Below are 20,230 nucleotides of genomic sequence, written 5' to 3'. Positions count from 1 at the left end.
TATACGGTGAAGGAGTGAACCGCCATCAAGTACGTGGCACTCCGTTTTTGGCACAGAATGTAGGATTGCATTACTTGCGTGATCACAGATCGCGTGTGCTAACTGTGGCTTATCAGCTTTTCGGAATACATGTCTCGATTCAAAGAGAGCAGGAGGGAAAAGACTAAGCTCGTAACACATAACTTCCTCCAGTGATAGATGTCCAGCTTGGGAGACCACCATGAAGCGTTGAAAAAGAAGTGCAGTATCAATGGTTCGATCAGGAGCGACCTTGATAGCAGATTTTTCACCAAGGGTCCTGGCTTTATCCTTTCTACTAAACGAGTATGCGAATGCAGGTTGTCCGGTCATTTTTTGTAAGATTTTTGTCCAACAGTCTCATATTCGTGCACGTTCACACTATCATCGGCTACAACACTAGTGACAACGTTCCTTAACAAAGCATCTTGCAAGAAAGGTGAACATACGACAAGTTTTGAACTGATCTTCTCCAGGTCAGCAGAGTCCCTTTTCATCCTTGCCTTTGTTGAATTCTTGTGCTGTTCAGATGTCGTGAATGACAAGTTTGTAAACTCTTGCATAGCGATGTTGTATTCTGATGTTATGGACCAGGACGATGGACATGGTCCAAAGGGCTCTCTGCTTTTCATCCATTCCACTTCCGTGCGTCATACCCCCAGTGGTTTTCAACGACCTCTTCAATGTCGTCTCGATGACGAGATCTGAGCTGAGGCCTGCCCAGAACTGGCTGCAGCGACGGATAACATGAAACAAGATCCAAACAAAAAGTCCCAGCTTTTAAAAACACCGAAAATAGCGCTTGATTGTGTACAAAAAACGCCAAACTAGCCAAAGTCGGCGGGAAAATAGCACGCCTGGCAAAACTCTTGCAACTAGCATGTTGCTCCCAGGATGGTCAAAATAAAACTATGCAGCAAATATCGCGTCGATGGCGCGAAAAAATGTTGCTTTTTTTCATAACTAACTTTCTTAACACTATTAGCGTTTTAGCACTTAAAATATCCTAAAAATAGCAAAATGAAAGCCTGTAAATTATGGTCCAAAAACCCAAGACTTAAAAATAAAACCACAAAAGTGCATTAAAAAAACAAGCTCTGGCAGTCCTGAGTGACTTTGCCTGAATAAATCTTTTTGACTTGAACAACGATAACTTCGCTTGCATTGTGATGCGACTATGCACGCATTCATGTGATTATGATGTCAAAAAACCCAAGAACAATAACAACTTGAATACCACTATCTACCCAATAGGCAAAATTATTTAGAAATATGCCGTACATTTCCTTGAAAATGACCCCTTTCTGGAAGTCCGATTTTGGTAGACTTTTAGTATGTTGTTTAGTATGCCCATTGGTAACAGAATCCGTTGAAAAACCTTTTGTATCAATTTTTTTGGGGTTAGGTGCCTTTTTTCCGTATATTGACTCGTCTACAATGCAAAAACAAAAAATTACAAAAAGTTACAACTAACAGGAAAGCGAAAAAGAAAAGCAGTTAAAACAGTCGTCAGCAATTAGCAAAACTGTGTTATTTTACGAAAAACCAATATTACAATCAGGTGATTTAAAAAGATAGGCTTGACGAGTTAAAATAAATACTACAGCCTATAAGTTAACAATCAAAGAAATATAACGGTACAGACACCAAATCCAAGTTTACTTTCGAAAATCTATGTTTTATGAACAATGTTTTTACAATTTTCAATTTCTTCACTCTCCGTAAGATTTCTTCTTGAGAGTTCATCTTGTTCGTGTGGTCGGGTTGGTGCGTAGATTGTTTGAAACTTCAAACGATTTTGATCGGTGATAAAATATTTATTATAAAACTCAATTTATGTTTAAGAACATCAGAGCACTAACCCAGCTATAACGAATCGAAAGATTCTGAAATTGTAAACCATCTACGCATCATGCAAACTGTGAACCCCAGCCTCAAATCATATAATAGCATAATGCTTTCCGATGCAAAAACATTTTAACGCAATTTATCTATTTCACTTTTATCGCCTGTCTTTTGTTTTCTTCTACTTTGTAAATATAATGCAGAAAAACATTGTGGACAACCAACCGACCTTCTTGGCGTTCCAAATTCGCACATTGTTAACATGGAGACATTGAATGTGAATTACAAAGGCAGAGCAGTCCTAGCTTGCAATGAAGCGTAAGTATGATTTCATGAAAGTTTTTTTCATAGTTTTTTGTATATGATGTTTTATGTCTTAGAGTTAGACTATCAAGAAAAAGGAAGAAACAACATCTTCTGCCAGCTTTCAAATCCACATCTTGTTTCAGCTTTCCTTACATTCAAAGTAGCTCTTCTCAACTTGGATCTGTTCATTACATCGGGTTTAACTTTACAGCATATCTTCTCTAATTACATTGATCTCTCTCTCTTTGTTATCCTTTTCTTCCAGCTCATTAATTTAATTCAAGTAACTATGTTTGCAAATATACGCTCCTTTCTCACTTTTAGCATGTTTAGCCTATTCTAACAAATCTTAATGAACACTTTCTTGCTTTTTCTAATTTTCGTTGCTTTTTGTTAATTTTATGATCATTTAAAAACAAAACTGAACAAAAGTTTAACATTTTTGTGCCCAAAGTTTTAGTATATTTGTCAAAAATCTTAAGAGGCTTACAATTACTTCTGAAATCTTACAAACTAAACTATGCACATTTTTACTTAAATATGATAACTTTACATGTATTTAATTTGATTGTGAAGCATAATCTTGATTATGCAAACATGCTGAAACTTTGCTCAAATTTTTATCAAACTTGCTCAAATCTCAGACAAATTAAAACGTTTAAAGGTGCGATCGCACCCCCTGCCTCTACACCTGTGCGGTATAGTGTAGCCTGCAAAGAGAGTGTTTTCTGAGGCCGAGTTGTTAATATATCAACCTTTTCAATTTCAAATAAAAGTATTTCTATTGTAAAAAGTATAAGCATTTCCACATTGAAACTTATTTTTCAAAGCTTTATTTATTCATTTTTTTTAAATTTGGACCAGTTGAGATAATGTTAAACCAGGGATATCTAGAGAAGGGGATATGAAGGCTCGCAGCGATTGCCTTATTCTCATGACACTACCAGGGCGGTAGTTTGTAGTGCTTTAAGCATGTGATTCTTTTTAAAATCGTAGAAAGTTTTGTAGTGCAGCTGGTACAATGAGCTACAGAAGACAGTTAGTAAATGTTACGGAGAGCATATTAAAAGAATACTTGTTTGGAAAGACAGTTGAAAAGTTACCAGTAAGCTGTTTTTTTAACAAAGCCTTTGCAGTAGGCTAGATGGAAAGCAAGCATATGGGTAGTTGAACAAGCAACCATGAGCATGCTCTGAATATCGAGGCCTGATGCTAATAGCGCAATGCAAGTTATCATAACAAGATTTATTAAACTGCAAGCGGTGTCAATTGTCATTTCACGATAAACACAGATTATTTACGATAAACAATAGCCCTTCTATTGTCAGGCGTAATAAAAGCCTTCGTATCCTCTTCTTTAGATATCCCTGTGTTGAACAAAGGAATAGTTCTGCAACACTGTTTTTTGCACTCTGCAATGCCTAATGCAGATTTATCTGTAGATTTCCATCACGCATTGAAGCGGTGATCTGATCATGAAATTTTCTAGGGTTCGAGAAAAAGTTTTCTCTGCCTATAAAACGTTGAATGGTAGTTTAATCAATCATAAAAACAACATTTGCACCAGCTTGGTCAATGCACGTAAAGCTTATCAAAATACTTTTGTTTTCTAATTAATTTCAGGTACGAGTTGGTATCGGGGAAAGTGAGGTGGAGATGCTCAGAGGATGGTGTGTGGGTGCCCACTTCACCAAAGAACGGGAACAACGATATACCAGTTTGCCGTCCAAGTATAGAAAATAAAGTTGATTGAAATGCTACTTGAAATATTGTGCTTTCTTGTGAAGTAACAAAAAAATGTTTAAATGTCTTATTTCTAATATAATATCCATTTCTTATTCCTTTAGAATGCGGAATGAAGAATGGTGGAAATTTGTTCAGCGGCTTTGTTGCTGGTGGGATGCCTACAGCACCTCACGAATGGCCGTGGATGGCTTTCATCAGGTTCAGTGCTTCACCAAACCTTGCGGCGGGGAGTTCGTTTTGCGGTGGAGCATTAGTTAGTGAAGAGTAAGATATTTGGAACCATTATGAGTTTACAAGTTTCAAACGTGATGAAATGTTTAAGTGGATACATTTTTTTTTTTATAAAACAATGGGTTAAAGCAAAACTAATTGTTCAATTAGTAGGCAGTGTCCAGCCCACTGCTAATTTGCATTCATCGAATGTTAGCATTGGTACAACAATCTATTTAGTGATAACGACATAATTTATTAAAGAGTCAATTTCGCTACAATAATAGCATCATGGTCATCATCAGTGCAGTCAGTTTCGACTCTCTGTTATTCCATAGATCTTCTCCCTCCACAACTTTCGATTCTTCGCAACCTCCTTTAGCTCTTCCATGCCCATCCTGCTCACATTCATCACTGTGTCGAGCCATCTCGTGTGATAATATCAGCATTTTCAGTTTATTCAAATATTATTTAATTAATGCTAAATTTTAAGTTTTCAAAAGCAAGACTTAGAATTAGAAATTTGTTGCGTGTTTAATATCAAGATAGCTTCAAAAACAACTTTTCGAAACTGAAATGTTTTTTATGTCAGGCAGTTCTATAAATAAGCGTCTGGCTTCAGCTCTGTAAACAAAAATATGGCAAGATTCAGCAAGATTTCATACAATGTGGCAAGATTTCTTACCATGTCAGCTATAAACATAGAGCTTACACAACAGCTGTTTGAGAACCTTTAAATGTTTTTCCAATCTTTCATGTGCACCAGTGTTGCACATGAAGTAAATTCAACTTTTCACCTTCAGTTTCGATATGTAATGAAAACATTCATAGGAGGTAGCACCCACTGCATTTCTATGTAGATACGTTCTGACCGCTGCTCACTGCCTCTCCGAACAACAATCTCCTGAGCATGTTTTCATTTGGTTGAGCGCCCACGATCGATCAGAACGAAAAGAAACAAGAACCGCAAGGTGACACACTACTATTTTTTGTGGCTATGTAGGGGATGGCGCCATCTGTGGCTTATAGTCGTTGCAGAGAAAAACAAACTACGTCATGGCCTATATAATAATCTGCCGGGTGCTAAACGTGGAACATGAGGAATGAAATAATAATAATGTTTGTTTTTATATAGCGCTGTATCAATCGCAAAATGCGTTGCTCCTCAACGCTTTACAAAGCAGACAGTGTTAATGCAGCCGTATAGAGGCGCAACTGAGTGGGCTAAATTATTACCCGAATCCATTCCATTGCTCAGTGCCATTCAAGAATTAGATTCAGTACCATTTTTAAAAAGTCTTTGGGTATGATCCGACAAGGTATCGAACCCATGCCTACCGATTCAGAGGCGGGCGCACTAACCACTAATCCACCGAAAACTATTAACGATTAATAAGTTTTTTTGATACAGTTTGTTCGGCGTTGCGGAAGTGATCCGCCACCCATTATTCAACATCAACAGTGAAACATTAAACTACGACTACGCCCTCTTGCGGATGAACGCGACGGTCATAATGGGAAGAACAATTCGACCGATTTGCATCCCTTCAAAACCCAGGCATTTCAATCTGGTACGCAAGCTATCCTCATGTGCAGGCATTCGAGCCCTACAACTTAGAGTTTGAGTTGAAAATAAAGATCATTGTGATTGGCAACGAAGTTAAAGAAAGAAAATATGTTTGAAAATGTAAAAAATCAAAATATTAGTTATCAATAAGTCTGGTTGCTTTTGTGCTGTTGAATTCTGTTGAACGTTTTGATCACATAGAAAATAAATAGAACACTTTGGAACACAACTGTATGATTAGATTGTGGAATAAAATTCTATTTGGATATGATACTGAAGTCGCCTGTACGGTGGAAAAAGCTTCAATAACAAATTATACAAGTTTCCAAACTTCAAGGTTTCACTTCGATATTTCAAGATTTTAAATCGATATTTTAACATTTTTTTCGCGATTTGTTCAACCTTTCGTTTACATCCTAACTGATAGATCCTCGAATAATTTATAACTAATTCTTTGTAAACCGAAACAGAGATTGAGAGATATCACGGTCTACTGTCTTATTCACAAAAAATTATAGTCGTTTAAACAAAGTTAAAGGTGAGTACTCCCCCCCCCCCCCCCCTTTTACTACGTCAACAACAATTGTATAAACCCTAACCCCCCTTTGCTACGTCAACAATTATTGTATAATTCCGAGACTTTGCTGTTGATACACTTGAATTCCATTTCATTGTTTCAGTTGAAGTCGAGCAACAGCTATGGTTGGGTGGCCGGGTGGGGCCGCGTCATTGACTTCCGTATTACCGACGTTCTTATGCATGTTTTCCTGCCCACCGTCAATCACTCTGTATGCTGGGCTGACTTTAGAAGGCAAGCAAGATTGCATTCTATCGAAAACTTCAACACAAGATACGATGGGTTAACGGACAAGATGTTCTGTGCAGGAGATAGGTAAGAATCACCACATCCAATAACCACCCTTCAGGTTTGAAATGCGGTGGAAGTGTCTTCGTTTATAAGAGCAACTTCCAATCACTTCTTTGTTTATCATAGGCTTTGTTCGACGAGATAAAAGGGTGTTTATCTCACTTTGTATTGTGACATCATTTACCCAAGTCGCAGATGGCTTCTAAATCACCTATGACGACACAATTGTCTATCTCGCGGCAGGAACTTTCGCAAAACGTCGAATGAACATTTCTCTTTAACGCTTCATTCAACAACTTTCTTACCTCGCCATGCCATTCAGTTCACATGACTAGGCTCGGTGTTAGAAGCCGTTTGTTTCAACAACAACTCGAACTGAGCGGCATTGAATCAAATATATTATCTGAGGAATTTATAGGAAGAGCCTTACGAGATGCAAAACTACCTGCTCAGAATGGGGTGCGTCAAATACAGGAGTTGCCAGTAGTTTTTTTCTTGGCCACTTAACCAACTCAGACCTAGGCTTATGTTTGTTTCGTATTTATCCCAAGATTTGCAAAACTGCAAAAAAATGATTTTTAATGACTTCTTATCAACTCATCAAATTGATACTGGCGTCGGGCTTTACCGCTCAATCATGCATCAATTGCGAATGGCCTCTTCTTTTTCTCGTGAATGTGGTGCTGAGGAACAGACCGCGGACCACTTCATCAACGATTGTACCATCTTTAATTCACCTTACGGAGTGGAAGGTTTGCGTGTCATGGATGATGATACCAGAGACTGGCTGCTCCCTAGTAGCCTTCCAATGTAGTTCGGAAACATCGTAAACTTGTGGTGGCTAAAGGATAGAACCTCGGCCCAGAGTCTCACGCGACGAAAAAGAATTCATCAATGCAACACTGCTCGGACATTTAAACTACTTATTACATTTGTTTCAAAATTTGAAAAATGCAACTGTACCAAATGAACAATTGTTGCCCAAAATTCTATATTTATCTTTCTAAGAGAACTAGGATATCACTGTATGAGTCAAGTTCTTAGTGCAATATTATTTACATTTTTTTTTAACTTTTTTCCAACTTCACGCACTCTTCAATACAATACATGACACTGGTGAAATTCTAACTGATATGACAAAATCTATTTTCATTACAATTCCGAAGAAACCAGGCACAAGAGAATATGAAGAACATCCCACAATTAGCCTAATGTCCCATATTATTAAACTGCTAAGAGTAGAAACAAATTCACCAAGAAATAAACGAATGCCAATATGGGATTATGCCTGACAGAAGAACAACGAATGTGGTCTTTATTCAGAAAAACCTCGCTTTGAGATCAATTGAAATACAAAAAGATGTGTACTTGTGCTTCATCGACTATAAAAAAGCTTTTGATAAAGCACAACACAGTGAAATGTTGTGCAATATGCATGATCAACCAAATTGGAATTAACTACAAAATTGATATTACAAACCATCTGTTGCTATCAGGATCAATGGTGATTGCAGTGACTATACGGCGTATACGCCTATTAAAAAATGAGTAAGACAAGGCTGTGTGCTATCACTCGATCTTTTCTCATTACAGTGAAATAATTTTACGACATATTAAAGATGAAAGAGGTATTTGTATTGAAGGAAACAACATTAACCACATACGATATGCTGATGACACCGTTTTGACTTTTAATGGCTGACTCAGAAGTAAAACTGCAGAACATATTAGATATTGTGTGTATGAAGAGCAAAATATTTGGCATGGAACTAAATAAAAAAAAAAAACAGAAATTATGGTTGTTACAATAAACAAGAATCCGAAATTTCCATTTTTAATTTATCAGTTACTGGGACAATTCTTAAACAGGTCCAAAATTGAAATAGCCTACTTCGGTACTATGATGAATTAGGATGCAAAGGTCGGAACAGAACTCAACATAAGAACAGCCCAAGCAAAAACAAGCTTCCAAGAAATGAAACCGATTCTTTGCAATAAATTAAAAATATCTACTTTGAGACAAGGTTTAGTGTTTTAAATTGCTATATATAAATTGTTATTCAATCCAAGTCTGAAACCTGAAATATCTCAAAAAAATGGCTGAAAAAATTAATGTTTTTGAGATGTGGTTCTTCTGTAGAATGCAACGTATTTCATGGCTTACCAAAAAGACAGACATTTTACAAGTGAATCAAACCAAATCTTTGTTTAAAAATATAAAACAAGACAATGTAAATTTCTCGGTCATGTAATAAGAAAGCAAAAACTGGAGCTTCTCCATATAACCGGTAAAATATTTTGAAAGCGATCACCTGGCGAACAAAAACAAAGTCATCTGAAAAAATGCAAAGAACAAGGCAGAAACAATCTTTCATACAACATATCACAAGAATAGCTACTTGAATTAATTACACCGTGTAACACGATTTTTGTTCCCGGGTTCTAATTGATATTTCCTGATCTCTCTCACCTAGAAACTTCCAAAAATCAATATAGTTCATTCCAAACATTGATTTTGTGGTTAGGAGAGTGATTTCTTGAATTTGCTAGTATGTGCAGTATTGTGCATGGTTAGGCCTATACTGATTACCCTATAGGAAATGGATATTTACCAAACTGTCTTTGATCGCTATAAGTCCATATTTATTCGCTTGGCATCGACTAAGAAGTTATATTCTATCGATGTATTTACTAAATATTCTGACGCGTTAGTCGTAGGCTATTGATGGCTTTTTCGCAAAGCAAATTACAGCCAACTTTTCGCTATTTTTCTGTCTGGCAAAGGGTTAATTCTGAGTTTGCATATACGCAACGAAATAGAATTTTTGTTATTAAAATCAAATCACAAAGCACAGGCATTTGGTACATGGAAATTTGCACATAAATGTATTAACTGTATCCGAATCAATACCATCGTTAAATGTTAAATGCAAAACCAAATAAATATTTCAGGCTAAAACAGTTCAAGTATAAAATCAGTTAAAAGTGGGATGTTTTGCGGGATTTTCTTTTGTACTCTAACTCTACATCACTTTCCCGCATCAAAGCCCAGACATAACCTCCCATCATGCTTTCATTATATTGCCCTTGGTATCTCCTTTCAAAATTTTTTATGTCCTGATGGAATCGCTCCCCTTGTTCTTCTGAATCAGCTCCCATATTGTCTTTAACTCGTACAAGTGAGCATCAAGCATACGTACTTTCATGGACATTCTGCACCCAATGTTTCCATACGACTTTACCAAATTGGCAACGAATTCGGCATAGTTATCTTCCTTGTTATTGCCCAAGAACCCATTCACCACATCTGCAAAGTTATCCCAAGCCTTCTTTTCAACATCATTAAGCATTTGGATGAAATCATTCGACTTGAGAATCTTTTTAATTTGTGGGCCAATAAATACACCAGCTTTTACTTCAGCTTCAGACAGTTCAGGAAATAAGTTCTGGAGAAACTGGAATGCGTCACCACCTTTATCCAATGCTTTCACAAATTGCTTTATAAGTCCAAGTTTTATGTGAAGGGGAGGCATAAGCACTTTTTTTGGGTTAATCAACCGAGTTTGCTTTACGTTTTTCTCTCCAACTACAAATTCGTTTCGTTTTGGCCATATTTGCTTTTTGTAGTGTTCTGTGGTAGCCCTACTATCCCACAGGCAAAGGTGGCAAGGATACTTGGTGAACCCCCCTTGCATACCCATCAAAAACGCTACCATTTTAAAGTCCCCAATTACTTCCCAGTTATATTGATCGTACTTTAAAACATTCAACAAAGTCTTGCAGAGTATATTAACATTTAAAAGTGATTAACATCCATCTTGGATGCTCTTTAGCCATATCTTTGATATCTTTTCCCAAAAAATATTGCGATTTTAGAATTTCATTCTCTAAACCACAATAGCAAAGTTTATATGAATTAAAGTTGATTTTCGACACTTACTGGTCTCAAGCAATAGGAAAAAATCAATTAGAACTTGGGAACAAAAAAAAAAATTATGGACGGCCTCGGATGAATATATTCATCCGAGGCCGTCCATGCCTGGTTCAGACAACGCAATTAAAGAAGAAAAAAAAAAGAAATTAAAAATTTAATTTGGTTGGAAATATCTAGACAACTGTCCAATTTTGCCATCGCAAAAGTCAGTAGCCTACTGACACGATTTCAAGACTTAAATTCTTGATGTGTTATTTGGTAACCAAATAGTTGTCTTCATTTTGAGTATTTTATACTTCATCCACTCTTGCCAGATGTTCTTCTAATTCTTATATTGCGGTCAAAAGTAGCTCGATTCCTGCAAGTACAAACATGACTAAAAGAGACAATATTATGTCTCATCAGCAATGGAATAGAACAGTAAGGTATTTGAAAAAGCATGCCTTTCTTTCAACCCAAAGTTTGTTATTTTATCTTTGTTGAAAGTAAATTATTTACAGATTATTATAGCTTTGGTAGAGAGGTACTTTTTAAAAACCATAGACAGACAATCGATAACAACTTAATAACATTGAATTATTGCATAATTCAAAATTAATACAGAAATGAAATAGATACATAAATTCAAACGTTTTCGGCAAAACTTTCTGCCCTCTTCAGAAAAATATCTTAATTCATCCAAACAAAACAATTATTCGTGAAATGTTAATAATAAATGACTGAAATTCAATAAAACTGCACTGACCTGCGTACAAGCAACAACTCACGAACAAACACAAAAGGTGGTAGCAATCTGTCATAATTATGCGGGAGTGTGGTCATGAGACGAGATAGTGAGCGGACAACATAACATAAAATAAACGTAAGCTAATACAAACTCAACAAAAAAGATGCCCCTCCAGCGAATAACAGATTATTATTTCGTTATATTTCGGCTCGAATAATTATTTTCTAACAACTCTGAAACAAGTATCACATCAAAGTAATAGTTTCACTATTATTGACTTATGCTATTTCCACATCATGCAACTCCACAACAACAACCTTGCTGACTTTCGCTTGTAAATTGTACATGTTGGCAACTTTACTTCAAGCACACAACACAAACGTCACTAATTGCCGAATAAGTTCTTTCACCAAAGGAGAAATTTTTTTCTCTTGAGATAAGTGTGAATCGCTTATCGCTTTCTGATTAGTCAATTCTGCTTAATGGTGCTGAGCTGAAGTGGGTTTTACAAAATACCCGATCCGTCTACCCGTTAGTCCAAATAGAGCTGCAATAAAAGTCATGCAGGCTATGGAAGAGTGATTTTATAAAATTGTTCATGAGGTCACCTTTAAAAGCTTAGGGCTAAGCAGGCTTGATAATTTTAATTGTCCTTGACGACAAAAGTTGAGAAACATTAACGTGAAGAATCACAAATACAAGGTAAGGGTCATACAGCACTGTATTGCCCAGCCCACTGTATAATATACAAGGCTTACATCTACATCAGTGGTTCTCAACCTTTTTGTCTTGGTGGACCCCTTTTGGTGTCTTCGAAGCGGTCGCGGACCCCTAAAAATTTCAATTTGAAATTTTGGTATATCGCGTTTCCTTATGGAATCATATGTTACATAAGTTTCAAAGCAACACACTTAAAAGAATTTGCTGAATTCGCAACGCACTTGACGATTGATGAGAATGACGAAATTATGTTATGACTTATGAGCTATATGTTGGCACACAGGATCAAACATCGGTAAGCTATACGCTCATTTGATGTTTTTCTATAACTTTTATCAAAAGTTAATAGAATACTTGCGACTGTTACAAAGAATCTCTTCCTTTTTTCATTTGAAATCAATATTAATTCGTTATAATCACAGTCATTGCAAAACCGTGAGTGGTGATAAACTGCTGACTAACGTTTGTATTTCTAAATTAATCATTGATCAACAATCTGTTGTCTTAAAAGAATTTAGTTGAACATAGCCTTATTAAAAGGTTTAAGTAATTTATATGATATTTTAGTTAAGAAACCAAACCTTTGTGCAATGTCCTTTGCAATTTCAAACGACGCACCAGTGCGTTGCGACTTACAGTTTAAGAATCACCGTAGGCTAATACATAAACAAAGCACAAACAATTTTTAAATTTCTTAATTTATCCGTCATGTTGAAAACTCGTAAACTTTCGCGGACCCCCGGAAATCGCTTCACGGACCCCTTGGGGTCCGCGGACCTCCGGTTGTGAACCACTGATCTACATCATTCTGTTAAGTTTCATAAATCACCTTTTCCAAAGTTGCGACTTACGGTTAGGGGTTAGGTTTTCGATTAACTGTCGTTCCAGGCCCCTAGCCAGCAGGGAGCCAGGGAGGCCTCTCCCCCCCCTAAAAACAAATTCGCCTCCCCTGGCAAATTCCAAACATTCAAGAGCAACAGCTACATTTATAATGATTTTGCCCATTTAAATTTTTTCGGCCCCCCTTAAAAAAAGTTAGCCCCCCTTGCTCTGCGGTCTGGCTACGGCCCTGTGTCGTTCGATAAATTGTCGTTCGATAAACTGTCGTTCGACAAACTGTCGTTTCGATAAACTGTCGTTTCGATAAACTGTCGTTCGATGAATTGTCGTTCGATAAACTGTCGTTTCGATAAACTGTCGTTCGATAAACTGTCGTTCGATAAACTGTCTTTCGATAAACTGCCGTAGTACCGTGTTGTACGTTGACGCTGAGGCTAGCGCCGTCAGTTTATTTTTTAGTTGACAAAAGTGATAGCGCCGTCAACTATTTTACCAATTTTAAGTGTCAAGCGCTATGCGTCAATTTTTGTTTTCATGAAAAATCTCGTTTCACAATGAGAGTTTCACAATGTATTCTGGCTGGTGCGACTCATCCGAATTACCCGCTTTCACGTTGGTTGGAATGGCTACCTGGAATACAAGCGGAAGAAGTTCGCCAAATGGTGATTATTCATATCGTGAGCAGTATCGAGAACGAGGGATCAGAGAGAGAAAGCGAAAAATCAATGTCGGCCAATGTCATCGCGGAGGTTGAAGAATGAAGATACTTTATTTCAAGAGCTCTATGCCCCTGAAAAGAACGATGTTGGTGCAGTGGACCTCATTAAAAGATTTATATATGCTAAACCACCACAGCACGCTTGGAACTATGGTACATTTCTGAGTAAACGTTTTCAATACTTTTTTTTTTAAATACAACACACCAGTATCATTCAGCACTGCTGTGGAACGCATATTTTCACTGCAAAAGGGCATTATGCGTCCAAAACGCAGTAGATCGGCAGACAAATGTTTTGGAATGCTTGTGTTTCTACAAGGAAATAACTATTAAGCTAAAGCAGATAATTACAATACAGTCTCAAAACATAAAACCTGTTCTTTATTCATAGCTATTTTTAGACTAAACTTGGTTGAAATACTTCCGTTTTGTGAAACCCTGGGCTAAAATAGCGCTGACGCTAAAGCCGTCAATTTCTTTAAGAGCTGACGCAGTACTTTACTCCATAAAGTTTTTAGGTAATTCGCGGTGACGCTGACGCCGTCAATTTATTTCATTGACGCGTACAACACTGCCAATAGGCGCTATTTCAATCATCATCATCATTAAGTTCCTTCTTCTCATCGAGGGTTGGAGGCAATGAGGCGCCAAGTTTCTCTGTTGTGACATTTTTCTACTGCAGTTTTGTAATTAAGTCCTGATCAGTCTTCAATATCATTAGTCCAAATTCTTGGTGGTCTGCCCTTATTTCGTTTGCCGTTCATTTTTCCTTTTGGTAGTTGTCTTTGAATAGAATTATTGCGAATCATGTGGCCAAAATATTTCATTTTTCTTGATTTAACTGTTTGTAGAATTTCCATGTTGGTTTGTATTCTAGATGGTACATCTTTGTTTGTGATGATTTTATCCTTCCATAAAATTTTAAGCATTCCTCCATAAAAATCCACATTTCAAATGTCTCAAGTCGTTTAACCATTTGTGATGATAGTGTCCATGTTTCTGCATTGTAAAGTAACAAAGTCCATATTATATAGCATTTCATAGTTCATTTTCGAGTGTTGATGTTAACTTTGCGTGTTGTATTTTTTTCATTTTTACGAAGTTGTTTCTTGCTATTTCTATTCGTCTCAATATTTTCGTATCGCATCTGCCACTTTCAGTTATTGTGTGTACCAGATAGGTAAAGCTTTTGACTTGCTCGACCAGCATTCCGTCAATAATAATATTTAAACTTGGTACATTTTCTTTTCCTGTAATAATCATCGTTTTTGTATTGTTTGTGTTGATTTTCATGTTAAATTCTTTTCCAGTATTGTCCACTTTATCTATTATTGTTTGGAGAGCTTCTGCTGATTTCGCCAACAAAACAGTGTCGTCTGCATACCATAAGTTGGACATATTATTTTAATATTGGAAGATAACTAAATATTTGTTGTCTTCAATTTTAAATGCACCACGTAAATAAGTGAGCAAAAATTATTAATTGCATTAAAACATAAATAGAGTTTAAAGTATTATTATATTTTCAATGACATCTTTGTATATAGCTCTGAATCTCGAGGGGCCACATGTCAGGGAGACTCAGGGGGATCCTTCATGCAGCAAGATACTAAAACGGGGAAGTACTACACATTGGGATTAGTATCCTTCGGCGTATCCAAGACACCATGTGGACGAAGCGTGTCTTACACAGTGTTTGCAAAGATTGATCAATCCATCGCTAACTGGATACAAGGGGTCATTGCAAATCCTCCATCTTAAGGTTAGTTCTCTTGATATTTGTATAATTCTCAGAACTCGAAGGGACTTAATTTATTCCTGGTGATATTTTTGATTTCTTTGCTTTACGAAGTACAATAGGCCTAATTGTTTTAAAATTGGCTTTTTTGCTATGGTGGAGCTACAGCTTATTTAAACACAGCCGGATATGTTGCTATGTCGGTCAATTTCTAGGAGTCCTAATTGTTATAATCATGGCCATAACATTTCTGTCATTTTACCATTTCCAGAAGTGTGTAAAAAAGCGATATTTGCTCTTCGACATGTTTTTAGCGTGTTTAGCATCAGATATCAGCCTACAAATACCTAGTCACAAGATTAAATTCTGCAACAATTTTCAAAAGGTAAATTATTATTTGTTGCCTCGGATGTAAGAATAGCCGCTCAAACTAAAGCTTTGACGTTTTATGAATTATCATTTTATAAATAAACCGCTGAAGCGTTGCACAATTACACACGGCAATTCGGCTCCTCAATGTGTCTTCAACAACTATAAACCTCTTTAGAGTATCTTTCTAGGTGTTTCCCTGCTGAATTATAACTATAGCCTACTGGTGCGTTTCTATTTCATACCACCTCTACCTAAGCTGCAACTTAATTCCTAATTTAATGCATAGGCTATCATGGCCCAATTAACTACAAAATGTATTTATCGCAGAATAAGGGAGTTTTTTTGAAGATAAAGTGTTGAATATCGGTTGGAATACATTCAACGATTTGATCTTCAAGTCGATTGGATTTGCAAAGAAATACAAGCCGATATGAATGCTGAATACATAACTTTTACTGCATTTTGTGTTTTGATTTGTTGAGTGCAGATTTTTATAATTAACCTATTTGAACATGAGGATGGCAAGAGGTTGGTTAATCCAAAAGTTTGGAAAGCAAATAGCCTATTTTAAATAAGTGACTAAATTGGTATCAGTGCTATGGTATTTGGAAAGTAGGTTATTCACAAAGGTTTCGGAGTGATGAGAAATCGCAAGTTAGTCAAATATTGCACAGCGCACTTGACACACAATGGTAAGGGGGGATAATTTTAATTTCAACATTAGCCCTGATTTTAAGATACAACAGTCAACAGTAGCCTATAGGCCTATTCTAAAACTACGGGTATATATTTTTTTAATTTTTATCCAAATCCTCCCCAAATTACTTTTTATGCAACATTTCCGTATAGCCCAGTGGTTCTCAAACTTTTTCAAAAAATTTGTTGAAAGGTCCCCTTGCGATTTTTTTAACGACTCATGGTCAGGGGTGTATTCCTAGCATTTTATTTGGGGGGGGGGGCTCTATTAACACCTAACTGTGTTGTTATATATACAAAGTAGGCTATGTACCGATATAAGTAATCGGTGAAGGTGAGCTAATTCCAATGCTTAACTAAATTGTAGGCTACTTATTTGTATGAGCCAGTTCTAAGAAAACTTGAAAAAAAATTGACTGCAGAGAAGTGAGGAAATGTATCTCCTGAAATGAGCGCTTGTGTTTGCAGCTTTGGGAGTAAGAATCAATAAGCTGCCAACGTGACAGTTACACTAAAATCTCATTTAGTTATTAACGAACAGTAGCCTAGCCTACAACTTCCAAACACAGCAAAAGCATATTCCAAGTTAGTGTAAACGAGATTATACAAAACAAATACCGGTAGCCTGTCTGCCAGGTCTTTGGTTTTATGGGTTAAGTTTGTTCTAGGCAACTACGGACCTAGTTTCGGTTGATTGAAATGTTTTATGATCACTTGCCGTAGCTAACAAATAATGCTCGATATCCAAAGTCCTATCAATTATGTTGCAATAAATTACTCCTGACTTCTCTACCAGCTCACCACAACTGAGGGGTATAAACACTGTAATACACAATTAAGTCAAAAGCAATTCACTACACACACTAATCAATATACACAATGAAAACCGAAGGCATCACTTACTGCAGCGAAGCAATTTAAAAAGAATTTCTCCTCGAAACCAACGTCCTCCGTCCAGTGATCCAAATTCGAAAAGAGCAGATTTACGACGGGTACACACGAGGGTACACTTCTCTGTCAAGATGACAGAGAAGATATCGATAATAATATGATTAATTGTGAAACTGGACCACCAATATTAAAGGAAGAAGTACAGTGGGCCTTAGATAATTCAAAAACCGGTAAGGCAGCAGGCCCAGATGAAATTGTGGTGGAAATGTTGATTGCCTTGAAAGAAGATGGAATAAACTTGTTGTGGAATCTCATTAATACCATTTATGAAAGTGGTGAATTACCTAAGGATATGCTGAAATCTCTTTTTATTTCCCTTCCGAAAAAACCAAACACACTTTAGTGCGGAAATTACAGAACGATAAGTCTAATGTCACATACATTAAAACTGCTCTTGAAAATTGTCCTCCAAAGAATAAGAAGAAAGATTTTACCGGAAATATCTGCTTGCCAATACGGATTCATGCCTGACAGAGGCACGAGAAATACAATTTTTGTAGTTCGCATGCTGTGTGAACGTTCAATTCAACACCAACAAGATGTATTTCTGTGTTTTATAGATTATCAGAAAGCTTTCGACAAAGTACGCCATTTCCAGCTTCTTTCATCACTAAAACAAATTGGGATTGATGATAAAGATTTCCGTATGATACACAATCTATACTACAAGCAGCAAGCCGCTGTCATGCTTCCCGATGGAATCACTAAATGGATGGAAATATCAAGAGGTGTTCGACAGGGCTGTGTCATGAGCCCAGATCTCTTCAATTTGTACAGTGAACTCATCCTTAGAGAACTGGAAGATATTGATGAAGGAATTAATATAAATGGAAAACTTATAAATAACATTCGATATGCAGATGACACAGTCTTGCTTGCAACGTCACAATGTGGTTTGCAAATTTTACTAGATGCAGTTCAAACATCTAGTGAAAAATATGGACTAAAAATAAATATTAATAAAACTAAAACTCTGGCAGTCTCGAAACGTCTTCCTGAACCAACAATTTGCGTGTACTGCAATGACAACAAAATTGAACAGGTTCAAAAATTTAATTATCTGGGCTCAATACTGAATCCAAGCACCCGATGTGAAGAAGAAATTAGACGACGCATTGCATTATCAAAGTCAAGTTTCAACACCATGGCAAAAATCTTTAAAGATCGAAAGCTCTCCAAAACCTTAAAAATTCGTTTTTTAAAATGCTTTGTTTGGTCAATTTTGATGTACGGATGTGAAACCTGGACACTAATGGCAAAAACCCGAAAAAAGCTTGAAGCTGCAGAAATGTGGTTTTACCGAAGAATTCTTAAAATTCCATGGACAGCTTTTCGAACCAACAGAGCAGTTCTCCAACAGATGGGCCAGGAGCAGCAGATAATGAGATCTATAGAAATGCGGCAGCTGAAGTTCTTGGGTCACATCATAAGGAAAGGCGAACTTGAAGATTTATCTTTAAGCGGAAAAATACTAGGAAAACGTTCAAGAGGAGCTCAAAGATTCACATTTTTGCACAACTTTCAATCACATATCAAAAACCCTACTAAAATTTGGCAAGACGCACGAGATCGATCAAACTGGAACATCATTGTACATCGAGGGCTGTATCAGCCATGATACCTACAGAGAGACACACGAGGAAGGAGGAAGAGATAGTAATTACTAGAGCGTGACAAATGTTTTTAAATAAATAAAAAGGGAGAAAAATCGAGAATAAGTCTAAACTGTCCGTAAGAAAGTTATAAGCACCACGACATCTTTAGTGCAGTCGCTGAGTGATTTGACTCGGAAAAAAAATATTATTAAGCTTAAATTTTGTCAGAAGGTTCGATTGGTGATGTGGAGTCACCAAAAAAAAAAGCCCCATGAATCCTCTTTGGGAATTGTGAGTTTTAGTCATTTATCTACAATGGCAGCAGCTCCCATAGGCCAAAAATTCGAAATCGTCTGAAATTGATCTTTTATACATCATCAGAAAGATAATTTTAATGTTGAATCGCTTTCACATAAGAACGATGGTCAAAAAATACACACATTTGAAGTTATTAAAAGACTTGTTACTCAATGCTTATGGTCTTTAAATTCGCTACCATCCTGATTGCGCCATAATCTAACCAACAGTTGTACAAATGTACAATGCATTGTTTTGACAATTACATTTAGGCTACTCTGCTTGTTTGTTAAGTATGGCATTGTTAAAACAAAATAAATTGACTTGACTTGCAACAAACAGTGTAGGCCTACCAGCCTCATTAAAGCGAAATCGATCTATGATTAAAAAATAAGGCTGGTTCACTGTTTGTAGCATTCAGTAACAAGTCTTATAGTAATGATACGAGACAGTCATCCGCTTCAAGTGGACTGTTTGCTTGGTTGGTTCACAAAATAAGGAAAGTTTTAATAGTCACATTTGAAGTTATTAGCCATTCGGCTAAATACGGAGTCCACCATTAGGCTTTAGCTTGGTGGATTTTTGTGAGGAGTGGCATGCAATGAATTATTCCATGGTTAAACCAGAGTTTACGAAAAAGCATAAAATTTACCATCCGAAGTTACTCTTCAAACTGATTTTGGAAAACTCAATATATAAACAACAAGTCTCCATAAAAGTGGAAAATTAAAACCAATTGCAGAGTGTAGAAATTCAAAAGTTGCTGAATCTACAGTAGGCTATAGTATATTTGGAATATTTTATCCTGAATTACTCTCAAACTAATATTGACATATTTTTGATATTAAAACACACCACACTCAAAAATTTTGACCGGTAAATAGCAAAATTGTAGATATTATGTCAAAAAATGTCAAATTCAAGATTTTACATTTTGGGACATTCTAAAAAAAACACCGACCTAAATAGTAATAGATCACTTTTCACTTATAACAAATTTAAGTTCATAATTATTTTTAAATCTTGTAACCAATGTCCAAGTACTAGCATTTCCATATTTTATATTAGAATAAATCAAAGAC

General features: G+C 36.4%; 1 protein-coding gene across 1 annotated transcript in view; it reads left to right on the top strand.

Moving 5' to 3' along the window:
- LOC145766057 (mannan-binding lectin serine protease 1-like) overlaps positions 1 to 16,069 on the top strand; it is an 81,374-nt gene extending 65,305 nt beyond the window's left edge. The window contains exons 9-16 of the mRNA XM_082577711.1: positions 2,067 to 2,181; positions 3,793 to 3,899; positions 4,017 to 4,179; positions 4,986 to 5,096; positions 5,537 to 5,696; positions 6,373 to 6,584; positions 15,047 to 15,261; positions 15,937 to 16,069. Coding sequence (XP_082433837.1) covers positions 2,067 to 2,181; positions 3,793 to 3,899; positions 4,017 to 4,179; positions 4,986 to 5,096; positions 5,537 to 5,696; positions 6,373 to 6,584; positions 15,047 to 15,260 — 1,082 coding nt within the window. The 3' untranslated portion in view covers position 15,261; positions 15,937 to 16,069. The remainder of the gene's footprint in view (positions 1 to 2,066; positions 2,182 to 3,792; positions 3,900 to 4,016; positions 4,180 to 4,985; positions 5,097 to 5,536; positions 5,697 to 6,372; positions 6,585 to 15,046; positions 15,262 to 15,936) is intronic.
- The last annotated feature ends 4,161 nt before the right edge of the window (positions 16,070 to 20,230 follow it).

Source organism: Aplidium turbinatum, chromosome 3 (assembly GCF_918807975.1).
Source record: "Aplidium turbinatum chromosome 3, kaAplTurb1.1, whole genome shotgun sequence".
In the NCBI taxonomy this organism is placed as follows: domain Eukaryota; kingdom Metazoa; phylum Chordata; class Ascidiacea; order Aplousobranchia; family Polyclinidae; genus Aplidium; species Aplidium turbinatum.
Note: the sequence above shows the minus strand (reverse complement) of the source record. Positions and strands in the feature narration are given on the sequence as shown.